We start from the raw sequence: 24,561 nt of genomic DNA, 5'->3' as shown, positions 1-24,561 counted from the left end.
CGCCCCATAGGACACACACACATTTCCCCTTCATTTTTGGAGGGGGAGAAGTGCGTCCTATATGGCGAAAAATACGGTAATTCATTCTGGAGGTCTGTCCTTAACCTGAAAGTGTTCTTAACCTGAAGCACCACTTTAGCTAATGGGGCCTCCTGCCGCCGCTGCATGATTTCTGTTCTCATCCTGAAGCAAAGTTCTTAATCCGAGGTAATATTTCCAGGTTAGCGGAGTCTGTAACCTGAAGCGTATGTAACCTGAAGCATATGTAACCCGAGGTACCACTGTAGTAGCCTTCCACCAGGGAAAGGGTATTCTTAGACCAGCATATATGAATAGCATATATTCTGCTGATGTTTCCTGGTGTTCTGCCAGTGCAAGGCTGTTTAGGAGCAACTCTGTCCCACCCAGCAGACATAACTCAACATGCCAAAGATTCCTGCATTGCAGGGAGTTGGACTAGATGATCCTCTTGGTCCCTGCCAACTCTACAATTATGTGATTCTGTGAATAGGAGTGTTCTGTTAGCACAGAGTTGGGGTAAGAGATGAGGACGTCCAAAAAGTGGGTTTTGAAGACAGAACTTGTCCTTGAGTGTTGGAAAGGAAATCAGAAGTATATTTAATAAAGGTGAGTGTAGTTGGAAAGATTCAAATCCAAGTGTGGGCGTCCTGTCACTCTGTTGCCTTCCGAGAGATTCTCCCTGCAGCTGTTCTGCTCCTCTACCACCTTCTCTAACTAAACATCCTCCCAGGTTACTGAAAGTAATGCTGGGCTCGCATAGCTACCCCTATTTTTGAGTGAGTCACACAGCAGCCTCCTTGCCTCGGCCCCTGTTTTATTTCAAATTGATGGTGAAGGTTTAATACCATTTCCTGTCTGGCTTGAGTCAGCTGAATTCCATGGCTCACAGCCCCCATTCATCCCATGAGGCAAAGGAAATAGCACTAGAGAGGTTGGCTTTCCTGTTCCATTTGTCAGACTTTGCTCAGCCCGAGCTCTGACGCTGGCCTTCCCGAAGGACCAACGTTGCAGGCAGAAACGGCAACCAAGACTTGGAGGGGTGAAGGGGGTCATGCAGGTCCCAAAATGAGGATTCTCTCTGGCAGTTCTAACTTTGCCCAGTTGCTGCCTGTTATCTGGTTATCCTTCTTTTTCCTGCTAGGTTAACAAATTGTCCTGCGTTGGTTGCTCTGAACTTTTCCATTTAACACTTTTATAATTCCTCCATTGGTTCTTGTTTCTCCATTTTGTAAGACCTATCTCTGCAATCTGACTTTGATCTACATATCTTAGAAGCATGACCAGGTCTTCAGAATAAATTCACCCAGCCAATGTGTATGCATAGGTTATAGCCTGCTTTGCAGTACTTTATTCTTTCTCACGCAGTCCTATGCAGTGAGCTCTTGATGTTCCCATTTCTCAGATGGCAAGTTGCAGCTGTGAGTGTCTGGCATGCCTAACATCAACCAGTGAGGGTGTGAAACCCAGCTACAATTCTAACACCCATAACAAACTACAGTTCCTATGATTCTTGGGTGGATGTTTCAAAAGTACTTTAAGTGTATGGTTTGTATGCAGCCTCAATCAATGGCTCAGCTAAAATGTTAACTTAAGACTTCTATATCCTATTTGTTATCCAGGTGTAATATGCCTACTAAATTCAGCTTAGAGTTCTCGGGGAAGAATCAAATATTTCTTCAGGATTTCTTAATCTTTCTGTGGTAAACTTTGAATTTCTTATTATGTGAGGAGATAAATATGATATTTCCAAGTGTTTACTGGTAATCAGGGTATCTTGTATGCCACGTGATCAAGTTTTAGGTCTCTGTGTTGTGTGGAAGTAACAAGCTTTGATATTCCTATGAGTCACTTATAGTTTATATGTTTGTATGGTATCCCAAGGCCCCTCATAGCTTTCGGTTTACTGCTGGCAGGAATCCTGTACCTTTAACAGCTGCAATTCAGGCAGAAATTAAATAAGTGTGGCTTTCTGAGGCACGGGGAGATTGCCAGTTGAATTTCTGCCAGTCATGCACCCGTTAAAGGCACAAGAACTCTGCCAGAAAAAAGGGTGGCAACTATACCTCATAATCCTCATTTTGCAGATGGAGGGCCAAGGCCTAGAAGTGACCAGGGAGAGGAGTGTGGGTGAGACCATTCAGTGAGATGAAAATCAAACCCACTTTTCTCAAAGTGTAGCTTAGCATTATGTTGTTTCTAGGTCACTCCCTCACCTGTTCTTTGAACCCAAAGTACACAGGTATGTGCATAAAAGAGGTGGCATATTATGAAGTGGCAGCACTGCCTGTTTTGTCACAACAAAAGTGCATGAAGTGTTTTTTCTCATAACAGGGCTGGCTCGGTGTCTGAGGGGACCTCAGGAAGCTGGGGCCTCCCACTGGGCTGCTACTTTTAAAAATTTCCCACAGCTCTGCAGTACCCCAGGGGCAGCATTTATTATTTAAAATGGCAGGTCGCTCCCACACACAGCCACCAACCACCCAGCAACAGTAGTAGTGGGTCCTGCTTAGGTCCTAGCAGCTGCCTGGTGAGAATGTCACACGCTGACAGCCATATAACACATCCCTGGCTGAAAGCAGAAACCCAGACTATACAGGTCACCCTGGACATGCCCCCGTCAGCCATACAGAGCTGGTGTAGTGCCATTGTTTAAAAATGTGAGCTGTGAAGTCCTTGGTTCAAGTTTATTTTTTGTCACAATCTTACTAGGTGTGTTCAGGCCAACCACTCTCTGATTTGGCTTCCCACCAGCCCCTGCCTGCAGTAGTAAGATAATAATGCTGATCTACCATGCAGGGTTGTTGAAAGGATTACTCAAATAATGTGTCTAAAGCTCTTGGGTATTTGACTAAAGCAGTGTATCAGCTCTATGTACAATGGAGGAACAGTATGGTCTGCACGTGTGCCATGCAGGGGTGTGTGGAGGACCACTGTATCGCCCTGTTCATGTTGTCGTTGTTGTTATTCATACCTTCCTTCAATAAAAATTGGCAGGATGGTTTACATAGGAGGGAAATATGTAACTCAGAGATTGCGAGTCCAGCATTGGTGCATCTAAGAGTCCCATAGATGCCCCCTGAGTGTAAGCCAGGCAGGCAGCAGCTATCTTCACCCTTGTTCTGGCTTCAGGGCAAGCGTGCTGCTTTGTTCAGATGGAGATGGGGGAAGAGCTTGGCATATGTTCATTTATTTACGCATAAACAATTCAAAATAGCTTGGGACTGAGGCTCAGCTTTAAAAACCCAACCATAGTACAGGGCTGGGCAGTGCCAAGTTCCTTAGATCTTTTTTGGGAAGCCATGCGTGTTTAAGGCTATGCAACAAAGCCCATCTGTCCCTTCATTGCCCTGTGCTGCAGAGCACGGTCCAGTCTTTCCCTTTGAAGGTCCTGAAATGTTTCTCAGAGAAAGGCTGGGGCAGTTTGGTTTGATTTTCCTCACCATAGGTCATGTCCAAAGAGCTGGAGTCAGCTTTAAACAAAGCCGCCCTTAAATCCCAAACAAGACGGCCAAGCCAGCTCCCTGGAATCCGTAGCATGGAGAGCATAATCAAATCAAATTCATCTGTGCTTAGGGCTTATCTCCTCCCACTACACTTGGCTATTTTGAGCTGCTCAGGAAGCAGCGCTGCCCTTTTCATCTCTTTGTATATGTGAGTGGGGATTTTTTGACTCACTCCTTCCAAGTTGCATGATGCAAGAAGCTGCCTTTCATTCTGAGACCGGACAATCGGCAACTTTAAGCTGCTTTTACGAGAAGGGAGTGTGGAGGGTCAGTCCTGACTGACCACTTTGAAAGCATATAAGGACTGTACTGATCCATTCCACACTAGGCCAAATAGCAGAGCAGGAGTCAGGCTAACAGCAGGGCTGGCCTAAGACTTTTTGCCACCTGAGGCAGAGAATAAGGTGGTTGGTGCCTTCCCCCTTTCACATACAGAGGCTGGCTGGACTAAGAGATGGATCTTACCTCAATGTTAGTGGCAGGGCAGCATCCTGCACCGCACCTAAGGTCAGGCCACTAGCTTAGGGGGTGCAGGGCAAGCTGCAGGGCACACACCATTCTGCCCCACAACACTTCATTGACACTGCATGCCCTACAGCATTTTCTGCTTGAGGCAGCTGCCTCACTCTTCCTAATTGTTGCTCCAGCTATGGTTAACAGGAATATGGTTCAAAAATAACAATTTATGCTAGTGGACACCATCTCTTCTTCCAGTGTCTCCCCACTGTACTGCACTGTAGGGTGATCAGTCAGGTGGGAAGTTGTTGTCTGGACAAGTACTAAGGGGCTATTACAGAAGCCAGCACACATACCCTAACTGGTATGTTTACACTGTGAAATTCAGCAGGAGCTGAAGCTTCCCTAGAACTGCTGCATCACATTCCAAGAGCAGCTCACCCCACATTTAACACACCATCACAGTGTGGGCCAAAGTCAAATGGCAGAGTTAGTACACTGTGGATATGGGTTGAATGGAACAGTGCCAAGCAAAACTCTTATGCGCTAAAGTGGTTGTGGGATTGCTCCAACTCTATTACTTGATCCACAATTGGCAGCTTTGCCATGGAGGAGCAACTATGTACTGAGTTGGGCATATGCTGGAAGAATACACGATGGGGTTAGCTCCTGTTGCTTTGTCCCAGCTCCTGCCAACCTAGCAGTTGAAAAGCATGCCAGTGCGAGTAGATAAATAGGTACCACTGCAGCGGAAAGGTAAACGGTGTTTCCATTCACTCTGGCACTCGTCACAGTGTCCTGTTGTGCCAGAAGCAGTTTAGTCACACTGGCCACATGACCTGGAAAGCTGTCTGTGAACAAACGCCGGCTCCCTCGGCCTGAAAAGTGAGATCAGCTCCACACCCCATAGTCACCTTTGACTGGATTTAACCATCCAGGGGTCCTTTACCTTTACCTTTACTGTTATGCTAGAACAATGAAAACCTGGACACCCGGTTCTTAGGTTTCATTTATTTCTCTCCATCACATTTTGAACGTTACTGTGTAACTTTAAATCTTGCTTGCATGGACAATTTCTAATCTGAATAAGGATGCTTCTACAAATGGTAGCTACAACCTTGAAATGAAAATATGCCGTGCTTGGTAGAAAAGGAACCTGTTGCCATGTGGTTTTGTGCTGTTGTCACTGGTTTTGTATGACTGGCTCTGTTCCCCCAGGGCTGGTTAGCAAAGCTGGTGTCTGGCTGGTAAGCATCTAGCATGCAGACATGTCAATTTGTTGGTCCCTTGCTTAAAGACTGTCATCAATAGATAAAGCCAGTACACTGGTTACAAACACTTCAGGTTACAAACACTTTGGGTTACAAACTCCGCTAACCCAGAAGTAGTACCTTGGGCTGAGAACTTTGCCCAAGGATGAGAATGGAAATTGTGTGGCGGCAGCAGTGGGAGGCCCCATTAGCGAAAGCACGCCTCAGGTTAAGAACGGTTTCGGGTTAAGAACGGACCTCCAGAACAAATTAAGTTCGTAACCCGAGGTTCCACTGTATTGGGAGTCTCCATGCTCCAACTTCCTTTCTCCTCTTAGTACTGGAAGTGCTGCCAATAGCACTGGCCAAAGACAGCAATCACAAACCAGCAGCAGTTTTCTTTATTTCTCACTGAACCCTGACATGAAAAGTTGCTTCCAACATTTTAGAGCAGTTTGTCTGAGTCAGGGTAATTGTCTGACTTGCTTCTGGTTTTGAGAGACCAAGCAAACATGACTGTAATGCAGGGAAGGGGAACCTGCAGCTCTCTCGATGATGCTGGGACTATAGATCCCATCATTCTTGACCGTTTGCCATGATGGCTGGGGCTGGTGGGAACTGGAGTCCAGCCACATCTGGAGGGCCACAGGTTCCCAGTCCCTGGCGGCAGTGTCTTAACAGCGAGGATTTAGAAGATCAAAGAGGGGCTTTTGACGCTTTAAATAGCAAAACACACACTAAGGTAGCCAGCTCTGTTCTGTTCTGTTCTGTTCATTGTTTTTCTAATCCAGCATGGTCTGAATTTAGCATTTTATTTTAAAAGTTTGCACAAATCCTCTTTCATAGGCAGAGCCAAGAAGTCAGAAATGGAGCGGCTATGCTGGAATATTATATGGGATGACCCCCTGGTGCAAGCTTTGTTTTTCTAAATCCTAATCACTATTGAACATAAGTACTTTTATGATGTTGACTTGACTGTTCAATTTTTGTCGCTAGCACAAGGACTGAATGGAGCTCAGAGGCTGTCGCAGTGTGGTTTGGAGAGAAAAATGCTAGGTTGTCAATTCAGAGAGCTTTTCTCCTTCAGGAGACATCAGTTGTGTTTAGCTGGCTTCTTTGTGTGACCTGAGGTAGTTTTGAGACTTGAATGGGAAACTTTTAACTCTTGCTTCTGCCCTTTAAAACAGCAATAAAAATAGTGGCACTTAGCGATCCCCCTCAAGGCTGCGTATTCATTCCTGGGTTGCAACAAGAGATAGCTCTTGCAAGGCAGAGAGGACAGCTGGGGTGTTTGGGTTGGTTTGAACAGAGGCATAATCAAAACAGAGTATAGTTAATTTCAGTTTCTGTCAAGTTTTATTGTAACCTAAAACAGCCTTTAAAAAAATAACACAGTGAACAAATTTTGTCCCTCTTGTCATTTTGGGAAGAGACAATGCCTCCTTAATGGAAATCTACAGAAATGAGTTGCCTCCCTGTGACACCTGGATAGTCATAGGAGAAAAGTGACATCATTAACTTATTAGAGATAGGTATATTCTTAACCTGATGTCTGCAAGGGGCAGGGGGACACCCTAGGCCAGTAACTGGATGGGGCAGGGAGGGAAGGCCTCCAAGGTCAACTATTCCACTCCAGCTGGAAATAGTGCAGGAGCTATACTGGTGGGGATTACATTTGAGTCCATATTGAAGTCTTTACTTTTGGGCTAGCTGTAGGGCAGTTTGATGAATTCCAGTTTGAGGGATTCCAGCCTTCCTAAATATACTTGTTGACTTTTACCTCCTTCTGAATACTACAGCTCAATTCAGATGTAACAACCAACCATGGCTTGTTGTTCCTAGATCAAAGCAGCACTATGGGCCATAGATCAGACAAGGACAAGGTTTGAGAACCTGTGGTTTGTGGAAACTTTTAATTTCCTTCCCTTGAGCATAAAGTGATGGGAAGGAGGGAACATGCAAGTCTAAGACTTGCTGCATATTGTTCTTATGATAAACCATGGTTTGATGCTTCATCTGAATTGAGCCTACGTTTGTAGCTTCCCACCTCAAGTACAATACATACCCAGAGGCGTCCATCCTCTTACGTGTCTAGGTAGGTTCATATGCAGAGAGGTGGTCCTTGAGGTATTGAGCTGTTTATATTGTGTGATGAGCATTCATGTGTCTATTTCAGACAGAACACATAATTGGGAAGTGTGTTTGGCCCAATATGTGCCCAGTTGTTACATGTCACAGATTTTGGTTGTGCTTACATTTAACGCAGTGAGATCAATGAGACTTGAATTAAGAGGAAATTAAGTGCCATTAATGGCAGTAGTCTATTGCACATAGGTCTAGATCCAAACCGCAATCTGCACATGCATTCCACACATTCGCCTACAACTATGTGCTTCCTGTATAGGGGATGCTTAATGCTTGGGGTCAGATGTGAATGAGCCCCAAATTGCTGAAGCTGTGACTGCTTCCTGCCACCTAATGGTAGTGATGACACTTTGTGTGAGAGGCCTTACTTTGGAATGTGTGTGTGCGTGTATACACACACACACAAGTCTTTGCCTTTGAAATCCTTCCCCCAAAGCCTTGTTATGAAGAAATATGCAAATGATCCAATTAGTTGAGGGAGGGGGTCCCTAGGGCTAATAGCCTAAGGCCTGAACCAATTAGGAACAGCTTTCCCTAGTTCAGAAGCAGATTGCTGCTGTTTCGCACCATCTAGTCAATCCTCATTAAAGCCAGAGCCCAGTGGCAAACTCTCTACCGACATACTGGATGAAGAACCATCCTGCCATTTCCCCCTCCATGTGGCTCCTGCCTGAGGATTAAGTTGTTATGTAGGAAGCGGAAGGGGCAGGCTCAGTTATGCTGTCTTTCCAGAAGAACTCTCTGAAATAGCATACAACTTCATTACATGAACTGGTTAGCATTACTGTCTGGAGGTTGGTTGGTATTTTCTGGCTTATTTGCCTTGATGTTGAGGTCAAGGCTGATGGGGAAATCCCTCTCTCCTGCTCTGGATCACACCAAAGACCCTTCTAGTCCCACATCCTCCTCTCCTTCTCACAGTAGCCAACCAGGTGCCCACAAACAGGACATGAGCACAATTGCCTTCTTCCACTTGTGATCCCAGCAACTAGTATTCAGAGGCATTCTGCCTCATTGCTTGGAGGTGATGGTGCCATCATTGCTAGTAGGCATTGCTAATTTTATCTTCTATGAATTTATATAATCCCCTTTTTAAGCCATCCAAGTTGGGGGTCATTGCTGTATCTTGTGGCAGGGAGTTCCATAGCTTAACCATGTGCTTTGTGAAGAAGTGCCTCCTTTGGTCCATCCTGGCTCTCCCAGCATTCATTTCATTGGATGAACCTGAGATCTAGTTTTAAAAGAGGGAGGAGAACTCATCTTTCTCACCTTTCTTCACGGCAAGCATGGTTTTCTAGACCTCTATCTTACTTGCCTTTTGTCTAAACTAAAAAAGCCCCAAACACTGTAGTCCTTCCTCAAAGTTTATCCAGTCGCTTGGACATATGGGTTACCCCTTGCTGCACCTTTTCCAGCTCTGCAATTTCCTTTGTCAGGTGTAGCGACCAGAAGTGAACACTGTATTCTAAGCATCCCTTTCCTAATGACCCTTAATGTGGAATCCACCATTGTGTGCCAAGACCCCGTGACCCCGCAGTTCCCTAAGGGTGAATAACCAGACAAGACAACAGCATATGGTTTTATGGGATCGAATACGCCGCAACTTTTATTGGTTACAGATGTGAGCGGTTTGGCATAGGCACTGGATGAAGCCCGACAATATCAGATGATATCACTGCAGCCTATCTGCTGAGAGTGCATCTAAGGGCAAGCTACCATTAGGGGGAGTCCTATGACCTACATCAAATAGCAGTACCCCCTGAGGGGTTCCCGTTTGAGGAGTGGTATGGCCCTCAAAGCCACCCCCCCAAATCCCTTAACCAATGATGGGCAGGCAGCAAGTAGAGAAGGTTTCCCTAATCCCAACAAGGGTGGCAGTTGGTGGTGTGATTGTGGGCAAAGGCTTGTTTAGTGACCATTGGCAAGGAATGAGAACTCAGCCATAAGGGCCCTGTCAGATGAAACACGCAATTCTGCAACCAAGTGGGCTTCAAACAGATGAGAGTAACCCTCAAAGCCACTTTGCACAGAGGGATGATATCATGAGGCTTCCCTTGTTTTGACTTCTGCGTCTAGATGTCAGTTTAAAAATCAGATGAAAGTGTGACTCATCACGTTGTCTTCCTAAGTCTGGCGCTGGCAGGACTGAGCCCAGGGCAGCGTCAGGTCACCCGATCGCAGAGTCACACCGGCGCAGAGGCCAGCAGAACAAAACACTTTCTGTACCAATATGACTTCATTGGTCATCCTTGCTGGCTGGCAAAGCATGAATGCTGCCCTTTGTCTTCTGCTTGCTACACACCAGTGATTGCTGCCAAACACAACCTTCAGGTCAGGGACTGGATCAAGATCTCCAGGGAAAGGGAGGGGATCCATGCCACCCATCTGGCTTGGGACAGCTTGAGATCTAAGTGAATCCATTCCAAAGTGCAGAAAGGTCATTCTGTTATGTGGCCAAGGACAGACCACATCCACAATAGTGGCCTGTGAGGAAATGTATTGGTCCCAGTAGTAAAGTCTCAATATAACAAAGGAGTTGGGCAACTGTGCTTGGAGAGGGTATCGCCAATTTATTTATTAAAGCGTCAGTTAAATTGTGGGGTTTTAGCCCTCACCAATCTGGTGCCCTCTGGATGCTAATAGGAGTTTTATAACACATTGAAAGACAGAATTGTAGAGTTGGAAGGGACCTTGAGGATCATCTAGTCTAGCCCCCTACAGTGCAGGAATATGCAGCTGTTTCATACGGGGATTGAATCTGCAACCTTGGCATTGCAGTCCAAAGCATCCAGAGGGCACTAGGTTGGCAAAGGCTGATGTAGAAATGTAGTTTTCTGTGTTACCTTAGCAAGGCAGCCTTGGGGGGGCGGGGCCACAGTAAACCACATCCAGAAACAGATTAAATGCCACCTTCGGAGAGAGGATAAAGAAAATAAGATGTAGACAATAAAGACCTAGCTAATGGAAAAGTCACCTTAAAATTGAAAAAATATAAGCTTAGTGTAGGATTTAGTTTTAGGTCATAAAAGGCAGCACACAAACTACATGTTAGAGCTGGCCTCAATCAGGGCTGATACAGAGAACCAGCAGCTCTTTCTCTGCTGCCCAGGACAGCCATTTTGTGTTGGCACCCACAACACTTTTATCAGTATATGAACTCTCTCTTACAAAATAAATAAATAAAAAGCATTGGCCTCAGCCTAAATTAAATGTTTCAGCTTTTAGTTCAGTTTAAAACCTGTTAAAAACCTAGTTTCATTTTAAACAAGAGCAAACTTAGAATGTCAGTTTTCAGTACAGTTTTCAAAACTAGAGAATAAGTTAAAAGTAGCATGTAAGTTACTGCACTTTTAGATTGTATAACATCTCCTTATATTTTATATGAAATGTGCAGTTTATGCATATTTAAATTACATAAAATGATGGAGCAAAGGACCCAAACCCAATAGGTTCAAATTACTAGAAAAGGGATTTCAGCTAAACATTAGGAAGGCAGGAAAAGGCATAGACCAAGAGGACAGCTGTTCTAGTGTTAGCAGCTCCTGACCTACAGCTGTAGTTTATTTCTGATGCCACCATATTTAAGTTATTAACACGTAAGGAATATCAGCCATTTGATAATGTAGAGTGAGGAGTTCTTCTTTGTTGATGCTTGATTAGCTTCTGATTGGTCTTAATATAATTCCTTCTTTTTAATTATGGTACTCTATAATTAACCTTTGACAAGAGAAATTTAAAAGATTAAATTTGAGATTTGAATATTGGGAAATTTTAATAGACAAATTAAATTAAGTTAATAATTTGCTGGTAAAACTTATGAGTTTAGAGAGTAGGAACAAGAGGCGTGAGGAAGTCCAAGGATGTTTATGAAATGAGGATATCTGAATTTGGTATGTTTTTTTTATATATCTTTATTGTCAAACAAAAATTTAATAAATATTATTTTAAAAAATTATATTATTAAAGTACAATGTTGAGGTTGAACCTTTCACCTTCCATAACCTTGGAAGTTAAAAGGCAGGCCCTGGCAGAGGCCCTGTCATAGTGTCCATGGTCTCTGTTTAGCTTGTTCATCATCTGATGGGAACTGGAATATCAGGGATTAGGTTTGTGTGAATGTCAGAAAAAAGATGGGTTTGATTTATTTGAAATCCCACAACCTTTGAAAAGTGCCTTGGTTAGTGTTTTCAGAGCTTGCACCATTCCTTCCCAAATGGTGCAATCTGTGCAAAGGTATGTCGGGCATGATAACTGAGGCATGGGTTGGGTTTGGGGGGAACATAGTGGAAGCATATGTGCTCCACAGCAGTCTACATGTGCTGTAAACAAGAAAAGGCCTTAAGAGAAGTGTTTACCAGGAAGAATGATCTGTATGGGAAGGAGGCAGCCCAGTGCTCAACTTTCTTTCACAATGGAAGCTCAGGCAAAAGATGGTCAAATGCTTATCCAGAAGTGCCCTTGTCGAGATGATGCTGCAGCTGTTAGAAGATAATTTACCCCAAGTTTTCTATTTTCACATATGATTCCCAGCTAAGGAGGGGAATAACCAGTGCTATGCTGAAAATGACAAACCTAAATAGCATCTTAAAAAGTAGAGACATCACCTTGCCAACAAAGCTCCGTATAGTAAAAGCTATGGTTTTCCCAGTAGTGATATATGGAAGTGAGAGCTGGACCATAAAGAAGGCTGATCGCCGAAGAATTGATGCTTTTGAATTATGGTGCTGGGAGAGTCCCGTGGACTGCAAGAAGATCAAACCTATCCATTCTTAAGGAAATCAGCCCTGAGTGCTCACTGGAAGGACAGATCCTGAAGCTGAGGCTCCAATACTTTGGCCACCTCATGAGAAGAGAAGACTCCCTGGAAAAGACCCTGATGTTGGGAAAGATGGAGAGCACAAGGAGAAGGGGACGATAGAGGACGAGATGGTTGGATAGTGTTCTCCAAGCTACCAGCATGAGCTTGACCAAACTGCGTGAGGCAGTGGAAGACAGGAGTGCCTGGCGTGCTCTGGTCCATGGGGTCACGAAGAGTCGGACACAACTAAACAACTGCACAACAACATGCTGAAAATCTATCCAACCTTTCTCTATCAATTAATGAGAAAAGAAATTGCATCCAGAAATTATCAAAGGGGAGAGAAAATATTGGTGAAATTCTCATCAGGTGAGATTCAGCGTTTTGGATGTGCTAACCTTATTTTTAAAGTGGTCAGTGGGTGTTTGTGCGTTCCTTCCTTCTACACCAGTGAGCTGCACTCTGCAGCCTTTGGGAATGCTTCAATCAAAGTCCAGTGGAAAACACTCAGAAATTTGGGCAGCCAGGAAGATTGCAGAGAGCTAGAGAAATGTTTACTCGAAAGAAAGAAAAGTATGCTTCGTGCCCTCAACCACCTCACAACAATATTGTAAGCTCAAAGCCCTGCACTGACCAAAATTCTAAAGAAATTCTCAAATGCCCTAAGAATGGAGCAAATAAAGAAATGAAGTTGAAGCTTTTTTTTTCACAGAGGAAGAAAACTTTTGAGAAACTGGAGGGCAGATTTCAGCACAGTGCTAGAAATAGCTGCTGCTTTATTTTTATGATCTTGTACTTTCAAACACAAGGGCCAGGCTGATCATTCTCTTTTCAGTTCCCCACAATGGATGCCATTTATGCTAATGGATAACCGTAACCGTGCCTCCATTAAGAACTTGCTTCAAGAAAGAGTTCAGGTGTCTATAGGCAGCACATAAAATATAGTGTGTCTTGTGGGGAACAGAGCTGAAGACCTTTTGGTCCAGAAATGAAGCAATTGTAGTAAAAAAGAAAGCTGCCAACCCAGAGGTGTTAAGGGCTTTGCTGTTGTTCTTCATCTGATGTTCCATTCTGCACCATTACACCTAATAGGCAGATATTCTGGGTCTTTATTTCATGCACTTGCTAATGTTCTTTGGAAGGGACTTAACAAAGACATAGTGAAGCAAACAGAAGTCCTTCATATTGTTGATATTATCTGATGGGATACTGAGAGATTATTTGGCTTCAGGTCATCATATCACTTGAAACTTGATGATCACTGATCCACAGTTGTTTCAGGCAGTCTACAGTAATTATTTCAAGTGTAAATTCAGATGAGAAAATGGGAAATTATGCACAAAATGACTACCCAGGGGAGGACGATAAATAATTGCCACCCATTATTTCCACATCGGGAGACCTGGTCAAAATTACTGTGTAGAGCAAAGAAAGGCAACATTTCTTCCTCCTCCCACTCTTGTCCAGAGACAAAGAAAAATAGAGATCCCATAATTAAAGGTGCCCCCCCTCCCACAAGAGGGATGTACATGAAAGGGGATTAGGAGAAAAATAACAGGACTTGTTTTCTCATTTTTTGGCTAGAGGAAAGGGAAAGGAAGGGCTCTAAATCAAATATTTAAATCTGAAAGCTGTTGTTTAGACCAACAGGGAGTCCACTGTTCTGAATGCAAGAGATCAGGGGCCCATGTAGAGTTGCCAGTGCAAAATTTCAAATATAAGGGGTACTGTGGAGTTGTGGCATCTGTTCCACAGTTTTATAGAGCTTTAGTATTCTGAAACAGGCAACCGCAGTGATAGTGTAGTAGAACTTGGATATTTTATTATGAGAGTCACTAAATTTTTACCTTTTAAGAAGTACCTGTAAAATGTTTATGTGGACATCTAAAAAAGTAATGTGTAAATCATAGACATGCCAGGGACCCAGGATTGCCTATGGCTCCCTACTGCATGTATCATAGAGTGGCAAACCTTAATTTACTGTTGTATAATGTGAGCTGGCCCTTAGAGACATCTGATAATCTTAAAGATGCACAATCTTGGGATTGTTAAACACTTTGGACACAATCCAGCTGATGTTAAGCACTTTTGTGCCACATAAGAGAATTATGCACATAATTAACTCATCGGTTGAAAACAACGGGATTTAAAGGTGCTTTAATGGATGTACTGAGCAGTGTGTCGTTTTCTCCCCGACAAGCAGCCAAAAGGAATCCAAAGTGACAACTGTTGCCATCCTTACACACCACATTTGATAATATAAAATTCCATCCCTTAGCCTTTTAATATCTTTCCTGTGTTCTTGCAGCCTCAGAGCAATGAGAAGCATCCAACTTGGCAGCAATATGTAGAGAAGGGGGGACATTTTAGAAAGTTGTGATTATTCTGATGTGTTTATAGAGGCATAAGGGTGGATAACCATGGCAGACAGGTCCAATGTAAGGTTGCCACTTTTTCAGTTATTAAAACCATTTAATCAACTAAAAGGTGCCCCCTGTTTAATCAGACAGCAGGCTTTTCAAAATATGTCACCCATACAAATGCTTATGAAAACTGCAGATAAGGAAAAGGCATGCCCCCTTTCTCTCACGTAAGAGGGACTGCCTCTTCTACAACGATGCTGCCTTCAATACGCGTGTGTATTATCTAAAGAATGGTAGGGGGAGGAAGTCTGCTTCTTTGCCTCAGAAATATTGGATGGTATTCTGCTAAGAAGTCCCATCAGAGACAGATTTCCACTTGCACAACAGGGTTTCCCCTCTCTCTTTCCCTCATGTGTGCCCCATACCATCCTCAAATCTACTCCAAAGGGAACCCCTAAAGAGATTTAGGTGTGGTGTTTGGGGACGAGAGTGGGAGAACATTCTACTGCGCAAGCAGAAATCCTAGTGCTGACGCAATGTTCCCCATAGCACTATCTTGGGTTCTACCCACTGTTTTTTACCCAGATACAACTTTATGCAAACTTTAATAGATTTAACTGCATAACATTTATTCAGTTGGCTTATAACTCTAGTTCAAAACTGCAAGATTCTGAAACTAAAACCTGTCTCACCTAACCAGGAGGCTACCTGGTGTAGTGGCTAGAGAGAGAGTGTCATACTAGGGCTGGGGAGATGCAGATTCAACCTCCCCTCATCAGCCGTGAGGTTCACACTAGGTGTCTTTGAGAAATAAATAAAATTAAGAAAGAAAGAAAGAAAGAAAGAAAGAAAGAAAGAAAGAAAGAAAGAAAGAAAGAAGAAAAGACCCTCTAGGGCTGCTTCTAAATCGGTGTTTTCACCTTGACCATCATGTGACGAGCAGAGACAATCCTCATTCTTCCAAAACCTCAGCAATTTCCAGTGCACTGGTCTGATCCTCAGGCCCTTGGTTTAAGCCTCTAAGTCATCATAGACCTTAAATAATATATATGATGGTGACCTACATCACACAACAATTTGCATGGCAAACATGCTGGCAATGAAGATGCTGTCTAGGGGAGGTACTGCATTGTCCCATATTACACTTTGGGATATATCTTGGGGCGGCGGAAATACTACCTTGCTGGGAGACGTATGAACTTTTTTGTGCAAAAAGCTGATTGAATCATTCAGAAAGGGCCTTAGGGATACCACGCCAGATGGGATAAATAATATTTTTCATTCCTTGCTGGGAAGCTACATATGCCAGGGTTTCTGCCCCTCCTGCATGAGAGATTTCTAATGTTTCGTGGCACTTGTTTGAACGCCAGCAAAGGCAGAGAAGGGGGGGCATTTGGACCACTGCTGCATCTTGGCTTTTCTCTTTAGAAGCCTTGATAGACCATGGGTGGATTCAGATGAACAGCTAACCTCAAGGAATGACTGCTAGTATGGATGAGTTGACATGTTTCTGTATCTCAGTACAGTGGTACCTCGGTTTACAAACTTAATTCGTTCTGGAAGTCTATTCTTAAACTGAAACTGTTCTTAAACCAAGGTGCGCTTTCCCTAATGAGGCCTCCCGCCGCCGGTGCCCTTCCACTGTTTGGCTTCCATTCTTAAACCAAGGTAAAGTTTGCAAACCGGGACACTACTTCCTGTTTTGCAGAGTTTGTAAACTGAATAGTACATTGTACCATTGTACCTCGGGTTACAAATGCTTTGGGTTACAAATGCTTCAGGTTACAGACTCTGCTAACCCAAAAGTAGTACCTTGGGTTAAGAACTTTACTTCAGGATGAGAACAGAAATGGCGCGACGGCAGTGGGAGGCCCCATTAGCTAAAGTGGTACCTCAGGTTAAGAACAGACCTCTGGAATGAATTAAGTTCTTAACCAGAGGTACCACTGTAGTGAGATTGTAGTTCTGTTGGTCAGGTATACAGGTAGCAGTAGCCACGGCAACTCTTAACTTAAGTTGAAGAGTAGGGGATTAGCCTTCACAAAATGCGAAAGACATTACTTCACCTCATGCACACACAGAATTTCTCTGTGAACTACTGTTCTGGCCCTTTTTTCTGGTATAACACATAAACACGATGCTTCTTGTTTTGTTGTTTCATACCCACTTCCAGACTTCTGTATTTTGCTTCTGGGAAAACAGCTCAAAAGCAAAGCCACATTGCTTAATCTGTGCCATACTTGGCCAGGGCAGGCCAGTATCCCCGACGTGACTCTGCTGCAAGCTTTCTCACGGTCTATGAAGAGAAAAAAGCCTGCCAAAGTTTGCTGTTTTCCCAAGGAGACTTCAATGAGGTTCGTGGTCACCCTTGCGGGAACCCTAGACTATAAGATGATGTATCCAGCTGCTGGGTTAGAGGTTTTACTGCTGCAGATTCAGTCTGGGGTAGGGATGGGGGGAAAATTGGTTCAGTTCACATTTAAAGGCAAATCTATCAAATTTGCATTTTATGAAGCAATATGAGAACTGAAACACAACCGTCCTTCGAAATTCAGACTTTCAATTTCAAATTTTGCAATGCATTTCTCCAGTGAACCAATGCTTGTATAAGGTAAAAGTGTGCATAAAAATGAATACATTGGTGAAATAACATACAGAAATAGATTTTATTAGGAGAAATTGCTTGCAAAAATATGTACATTAGTCAAAACTGCAGACGAAAACATATTTCTAGCAAAAATTCACACAAAAATGCTGGCGAATCTTCATAATGATTTTTTTAAAAATGCAGATTGCTTCAGAAATATGGAGACCTGAATTTAAGATTGGAAAAATAAGAAACAGAAGTATCTGAAATTGGTGGCTCAATCCATCCCTAGTCTGGGGTATTTTCTCCCCCCTTTTTGTTCAGCACTGTCTGAAGGGGTGGGGCAGCAAACCTTTTTAGGCACTTAGAAATGCTGACTTTTTCTTCTTCAGCCCCAATGCATTTAACCAGCTACCTTTCAGAATGGAATACTGAAGCTGTTGTCCAAATTTTACTTTGGCAGCCCACAGGGGAACATGAGCAAATTAGTTCCACCGTCAGAAGACTTCATTTATACCAAAGTCAGGATTTGCTGTCCTCAGCCTTCCTCTGACCCCAGCGCTTCCCTGTACTTTCCGCGCAGGTGATCCAGCTTATTAAAGTACAACCAAACAGTCAGCCTCAAGGAAATGGACAGAGTCCTTTCTAAATACATTCAGGCTTTGGCCAAAGAAATCAGCAGTAAGAGCCACAGTTTTTCCTTCAGTCCCTTTCCATGGGAAGTATCTTTAGGCCTGGAAAGGGGGGGGGCAAGAATAATGCTGAGCTGCAGCCCCTGATTCCCAAACCAGGAAGATTCAAAATAAGGTGATTTGTATGCAAGATCTTGAAAGTGAAGCAGTGCTGGCCATTCTTGAACAGGAGTTTTGAGATTTGGTTGCTGATTTCCCACTGCAGATTATTATTATTAATATTTCACAATCATCCATTGTATGCTATCGGTGACATAATGAGAGATTAGCTACTGATGCTAACCCAAAAGAAAACCCTCATGTCCTTTTGCTGAAAGGTGTGCACAGCAAAAGATAAGGAACCAGTTATACTGGCATCTTATTTTAAATTAATACTAGCTGCCTTTAGGCATTTGGAGGCGCCTCAGTTTTCCTATGAAAATCTGGGTGTCAGAAGTGTTTATAATGGAGCATTTAAACATAGGTTGGCACAAATGACTTAAACAAGAGATAGAGAACCTGGGGTTCCCCACATATTGCTAGACTTCAACCATCATCCCCGATGACTGACTGTGCTGTTTGGGGCTCATGGGAGTCCAATAATACTTGGAGGGCCACAGCTTCTCTATCCTTGGCTTTAAAACATCAGCACAATAATACATTTTTTAAATATAAAAAGTTTAGTTTTGGAAATCAATATAATGTGAGATGCAAATAAAAATAAACAAAGAATATTAAAAATCGAACTAAGAGATCAACTGTGTTATCAAACAGTAGAAAGAACCAAGAGACGTGTATCTGTAATTATAGGGTACTAGATTTTTTTAAGCATCCATTTTTCAGAGCCATGTTTGGGACATCAAATGCAGGCCATCAACTCTCATCTGCTTCAGCTCTATTGATATTAGGAACCAAAGTGTCTCACGAGCAGGTCCATAGAAGGAAGCAGTTCTGGGGAACACCAGAAGGGAACTGAAATGCAGGGCAGCAGCAACCATGTTGAGATCAGTTGCATTTAAGAGTTGCACAGTGTTAAGTGAAGTTTGTTTGTTCCAGATTCTTATCACATCATTTTATAAAGTTTGCAGAGGCAAATATGCCAGTACGTGTTCTCTGAGAAAACAATGAAGCAGAATAAAGAAGTCTATTCCATTATTATAGCAACACATAGGACACAAGCTGGGTCAGCATATGAGAAGCCAGAGTCCTGGTTTTTTAAGGAGTAGGTCAGCAAAGGGTTTCATCACCCAGAGTGATTTGGACCAAACGTTAGCTACAAGCCTTCCCAGAAGTTTTATGAGAGGGGAATTGTGAAAAGCCCATCAGAGAAACTATGCTAATTTAAAAATTCCTTTGTTTCCCTGCGAATGAAGTGTACTTTGAACCAAGATGTTACTTTGCTAGATGACTTTGAGCAGACTACCAAAAATTTCTGACTTCCAGTTGCTTAACTTTAGAAGCAACACAACAAAAACTCTTCCCCAGATACCTTATGCTATTAGAAACCCTAGTCTGTGGTAATTCACACAGAGATTTGGCTGTGTGTGTAGTTTTATGCAGTTATCTTGGTGTATGCCTCATGGGGTGCAGTAAGTAACTGGCTCCTCCCCCTCAAACCACCACTTTGCACTTGACTCTAGTTAGCAAGAAGGAGGGAGGTCCTAATGGAAGCATCTGCCCACAGCAACGTACCCTGAAGTGTGGAATGATCAGGTAGAACCAGAAAGGGCAGTGGTTACTTGACATCCTCCTTGGGATCATTTGACAGGAACGAGGAAATTTGTCTAATATTCACAATACTTTCTAGGCTGATTTCAGCAACAAATAGAAACTAGGGTGGGGATGAATGATCTTTTGCAGTGGAGAAGAGAAATCTCTATAAACTTAGAGTGTGACCCCAAAGTAAAGTTCTGGGCACTCTTAAAAATTGGAAGCCTGTTTTAGCAAGCTAGACAAACTTTAGCAATCAGGCTAGTGGGTCACATTGCTTCCCCAGGACTATTGTGCAATGGTTAAAATGTGCTTTTGGCATTCGAGGGGTAGGGTGATTGTGTCAAAAGGCTCTAAACATCTGTGGAGATCATTGGCATGGAAATCCCCCTGCATGGGCGGTATGCAGTGGCTTAGACACATAAATGGCTCCATGGAACTAGTGGCCTTGAGGCTGAGTTTTGCGTCACACCCCTTTTCCAAGGGGTGACATGTAGGACACAGGGGATATAATTAGGTGTCCCCATGGTTTGTGGTCACTTGCCATTTCTAATTGTCAGTTCTTATTTTTGGGCAAATTATAGGTTCCTCTCTAAGGAAAAAGAGTCAGTCTTTGTTGATACAATCCTTTTAATATATATATATATATATCCCAAAATTGCTTTTCACAAATTTTGATATCTTGGAAATGGTCCCTTCCTGTTTTCAGTAATACAGTGGTACCTCGGGTTACATACGCTTCAGGTTACAGACTCCGCTACCCAGAAATAGTACCTAGGGTTAAGAACTTTGCTCCAGGATGAGAACAGAAATCATGCTCCAGCAGTGCGGCAGCAGCAGGAGGCCCCATTAGCTAAAGTGGTGCTTCAGGTTAAGAATAGTTTCAGGTTAAGAACAGACTTCCGGAACGAATTAAGTTCTTAACCCGAGGTACCACTGTATATGATAGATAAGAAATGGTTTCTGTGGTGAATACCTAAAAGTAAGTGGAGGCAACATTAATTTTTAATGAATGATGGTTAATTAAAATTAGCAACCTAATTACAAGTGACCACCTGAAATTTGCTATAAAATTTGAGAGTGAATGAATTTGTATTGAAAAGTGAGCCATTATTTTACAGGGGCATATTGAGATCATCGGAAATAGGTGGAGTCATTTGTCCTTTTGTAATTGCTCGTGCTGTTTATTGCATGGACTCAGCATACAGTCTGACAGCTGGTGTTGATTCCCAAATGAAAACTCACGTCTCATTATTAAGGCATGTATGGTTGCAAAAATAAGATGGGTATATTGCTCAAGCGAGCATCTCTACAAAAGATTTCAGTGGGTAGAGCTTCTGCAAACACCCTCTGCACATCTGGAAGGCCCAGTGAAGGCTGCCGAATGGCTTCTTGTTTCTTCTTCATGGTTGCCGTGATGTATCCCTCTCTCTCCACACACCTCTAGTATTATCTCCTTACTCACATCATCACTCCTGCTCCTTGCCAAAAATGTTCTGGGCACAACCCAGCCAAAGATGACAACTTTTAAATGCCACCAATCTTTGATTGTAGATACTTAAGCATGTTTTTCATTCTATGGATGGTGCCTATTAGATTTAAAGTAACATTAGTTTGCTGAATTTAGAGTTGCCAGGTCATCTTATGGTTTGATCCTGAGTTTTACAGTTTTACTCTCCTTTGCAGCATCTCCAGGAAAAGTAGGGAGGGACCATGGCTCAGTGGCAGAGCGCGTGCTCTGCATGCAAAGGGACCCAGGTTGTTTGGCTGGCATCTCTAAACCTCTGCCAGAGACCCCAATGAGCTGCTCAGTCAATCCTGATCAGGATGGACAAATGGTCTGAGCTGGTATAAGGCAGCTTCCCATGTCTCTATATATCAGGATGAGAGGCAGAATCAAGAGGACACTCTGTTTTTTGTTTCCCATTCTCATTCTCCTCATTCTAAAATTCAGCTCCTTCCCCTTTTCCCATTATGCTCTTCTTTTTTCTCTCTGATAAACTGAGACGTAGACATGAACATTATAAATTTGTTTGAAAACACAATGGAAGCAGGGTAATTAGCATTTTGGACCGGAGAGTAGCTAGAAAGAGATGCTTGAGACAACACACACACACTCCTATCAGGTGACTACAGCCTCGGTCCTGCTGGGTCCATCCTTGGTCTTTAAGGCTACAATCCCAAGTCTGAGGACCAGAACCTGGCAATCTAAGATGGATTGTACTCTATGTTTGCAAGAACTCAAATATAGAGTTTAAAGACAAGCTTTTTTAGAAAGTGAGCAAATTCAGTGATTTATATGACAGTTGCATCTCTCTGTATGTGTATACCAAGAAAAAGTATATGTGCAGCTGTAAAATAACACTTTTCCCAGTTGTTGGTGAATTATGTTTTGTTACACATAATAATCCTCTACTTTTGTGAGTTATGTTAGACCGGAAAGTGATATTTTTCTAGTTTTATACTAGTTGGGGAGACTTTTGTTTCCTTCCATTCTGGTAAGCTAAAATAAGTACTGTGTTCAAAATGGGACACACACACACACACACACACACACACACAAACACACACACACACCCCTTTTAAATTGAGATATATTGTATCCCTTTATATGAATTAGTGGTATATTGAATAGGATGCTTGTTTCAGCATTTTCCCCCAGAAAGTGCAGGATATTAGAACTGCTTCACATCCTTCAGTGCTTTTCAGATCTCTGAGTATCCAAGAAGCAGCCCAGTACAGAAGCTCTTGATGAGTAAATTCAAAATGAATGAGGAAAAAGGCATTCTTGGTATATGGTTCATGTTGTTCTCCAACATCAGGATTTGCAATCCAAAGCTAGGTTCCTTCTGTACAAGCAACTCAATTTCCTCCCTACTCCCAGTTGTAGGATAACCTCCCCTGCTTTTCTTCTTCCAGACTTGGGATCTGTTGATCTGGACCAGTTTGATGGGCAGACATTAGGTGAAATGCTCAGGCACTACCTTCAGGAGCTCCCTTGCCCTGTGATTCACCCAGCAACTTACAGTGAATTACTTTACATAGTTCAAGGTAAATGCCTGCTATTTCCTTTCTACCATTTTAAAAGGTTCATATTCCAGAGTTTTGTTGTGTCACACTTTTCAGGAAATCAAGGAAAAGCTGCCTGACTAGATGCATCGGACTCAATCCTATTTTATTTTCAAAGGGGCTGCAGTTGGATAGTAGTGTTATGACTTTACACGTTTCTCTCTTTAAATATTGCTGTGATAATTTGAATTAATGTGTGGAAGCCTGTTATGCTCTTGTATTCATGGATCAGTGAGGGCTGTTGTGATTGAGGCAGCAACACTCTCACTAGTGGTTTTTAGTCTCTGGCTGCAGTAAGGACGTGGTTTGATGAAGGTGTTTTAATTTATAGATCACCTGCCTTTTAATGGATTAGCTTATTAATTTATCAGCTGCATTTAAATAAAACTGCATAAAACACAGTATAGGTATATTTTACTTAATGTAATGTAAGATAAATTACAATCTACTTGATGTAATATGGCATAAGATAATTTACAATCTAATAAACAAAAATCAACACTCATTGTTAAGAAGGAAATACAGTCTTAATGTTTTTAAACCCATAATTGCAATAAAACACCAAAACAAAAGGAACATAAAAAAATAAACCAAAGAGCTTTAGTTTTCAGAACCACCAGTTAAAGTTCACTCCCTCTGATCAATCAACTAAAGCTTAAGTTGATTGATCTGCCAGTTAAAATGTGCAACTCTAATGCTGACTTGTATTAAAGTCACCCCATCCCAAGCCAACTGATAATGTGGATTTGGCAGATAAATAAAAGTGAGATCTAGGCCTATCCTGTACAGGGTTCATGCTGCTAATGAAATGAGATGGGGAGGGGCTTTAACAGATTCAGTAGTAGGAATACTGTATTTTTCTTGGGAGTGGAGGGGGCGGAATAAGGATTGCCCTTCCTTCCAGCACATAGCTTGGCTCACTTCTTAAACAGTTATAACTCAGTGACAGAGCATCTGCATTGCAAGGTGCATGTCCCCAGCATCTCTAGGTAGGGTTGAAAGAGAGCCCTGTCTGGAATCCTGGAGAGCCGCTATCCCTCAATGCAGACAATACTGAGCTAGATGGTCTGGCATGGTATAAGGCAGATTCCTAGGTTTTGTTCCTAGAATGTTTTGTTGTTCTGTTTATCAAGTTGCCTGGGTAAGTCCACCTCTCGTCTACTCATAGGGAAATATATTCTGAACAACAAGGGTTAATGCGTGAGATGTGGTTGTGGGTTAGTATATGGAGGAGCTTACCTTAAGGTCCAAACTAGTTGGGACATGCTGTTACATGTATCCTTCTTCCACCTTTGTAAAAGAAAAAGAAGCAGGGGAAAAACAAACTTGGAAAGTTGCAGGTTTAAGCAGAATAATGGCAGCAGAAGGAGGGCTGTTCCACCACTTCTCCTCTCCATTTCTCTGGTCAAACTCCCAGCTGAGCTTTCCATTGTAGGAGGCAGTGCATAAATTCCCTTTATTTTCCTTCGCCACCAGGAAAAGCAGCATGTCCCAATGCACTAGACGCTATTGACAATTATTTCTTTTAAAATGTGCCAAATAGCTCCCTTCAGGTGTGGATTAGATAACTTTTTGCGTGTGTTCTAAGAACAAAGGAGGTGGTCTTGGCAAGCTTTGACGACTGATTTACCTATTATTTAGATTTGCACCACACTTTCCTGCCCAGATTCAGTTTCCATTTATTGCATCATCCCTGCCCTTTCAAAGAAATGAGATGGCAAAAGTAAAGTAACGAGGTGGAGGCTAGGCATGTCTCTCGTTCCAGTTCCATTCGAGTTTAATAGAATTCCTGTGCTACAAAGAACCAATAAAGGCAAAATCAATTTATTAAATGTAACTCCCCTGCCTGAAGCTTCTGTGCTGGGTGCGGGGCTGTGCAGTTGTTGGCTTCAGACCAGTGTTGTGTTTTTCAACTTGCCTGTGTACGTGGTGGGTGCTCCAACTTAGTGCATGAGCATGTTGATAAGTGGTGGTGGTGACAGCCAATG

At 42.8% G+C, this 24,561-nt stretch overlaps 1 protein-coding gene across 4 annotated transcripts in view; it reads left to right on the top strand.

Moving 5' to 3' along the window:
- LOC310846209 (phosphatidylinositol 3-kinase regulatory subunit gamma) overlaps positions 1-24,561 on the top strand; it is a 251,809-nt gene that overhangs the window by 46,242 nt on the left and 181,006 nt on the right. For 3 of the 4 annotated variants that reach the window (XM_083742392.1, XM_083742395.1, XM_083742393.1), the window contains exon 5: positions 22,424-22,555. The exons of the other annotated variant lie outside the window; for it this stretch is intronic. In XM_083742392.1, coding sequence (XP_083598518.1) covers positions 22,424-22,555 — 132 coding nt within the window. The remainder of the gene's footprint in view (positions 1-22,423; positions 22,556-24,561) is intronic. 4 annotated transcript variants of the gene reach the window in all.

Source organism: Podarcis gaigeae (genome assembly GCF_964106915.1).
Source record: "Podarcis gaigeae genome assembly, chromosome: 6".
Classification (NCBI taxonomy): Eukaryota; Metazoa; Chordata; class Lepidosauria; order Squamata; family Lacertidae; genus Podarcis; species Podarcis gaigeae.
The sequence above is the reverse complement of the archived record's forward strand: the minus strand, read 5'-3'. Positions and strand labels throughout refer to the sequence as shown.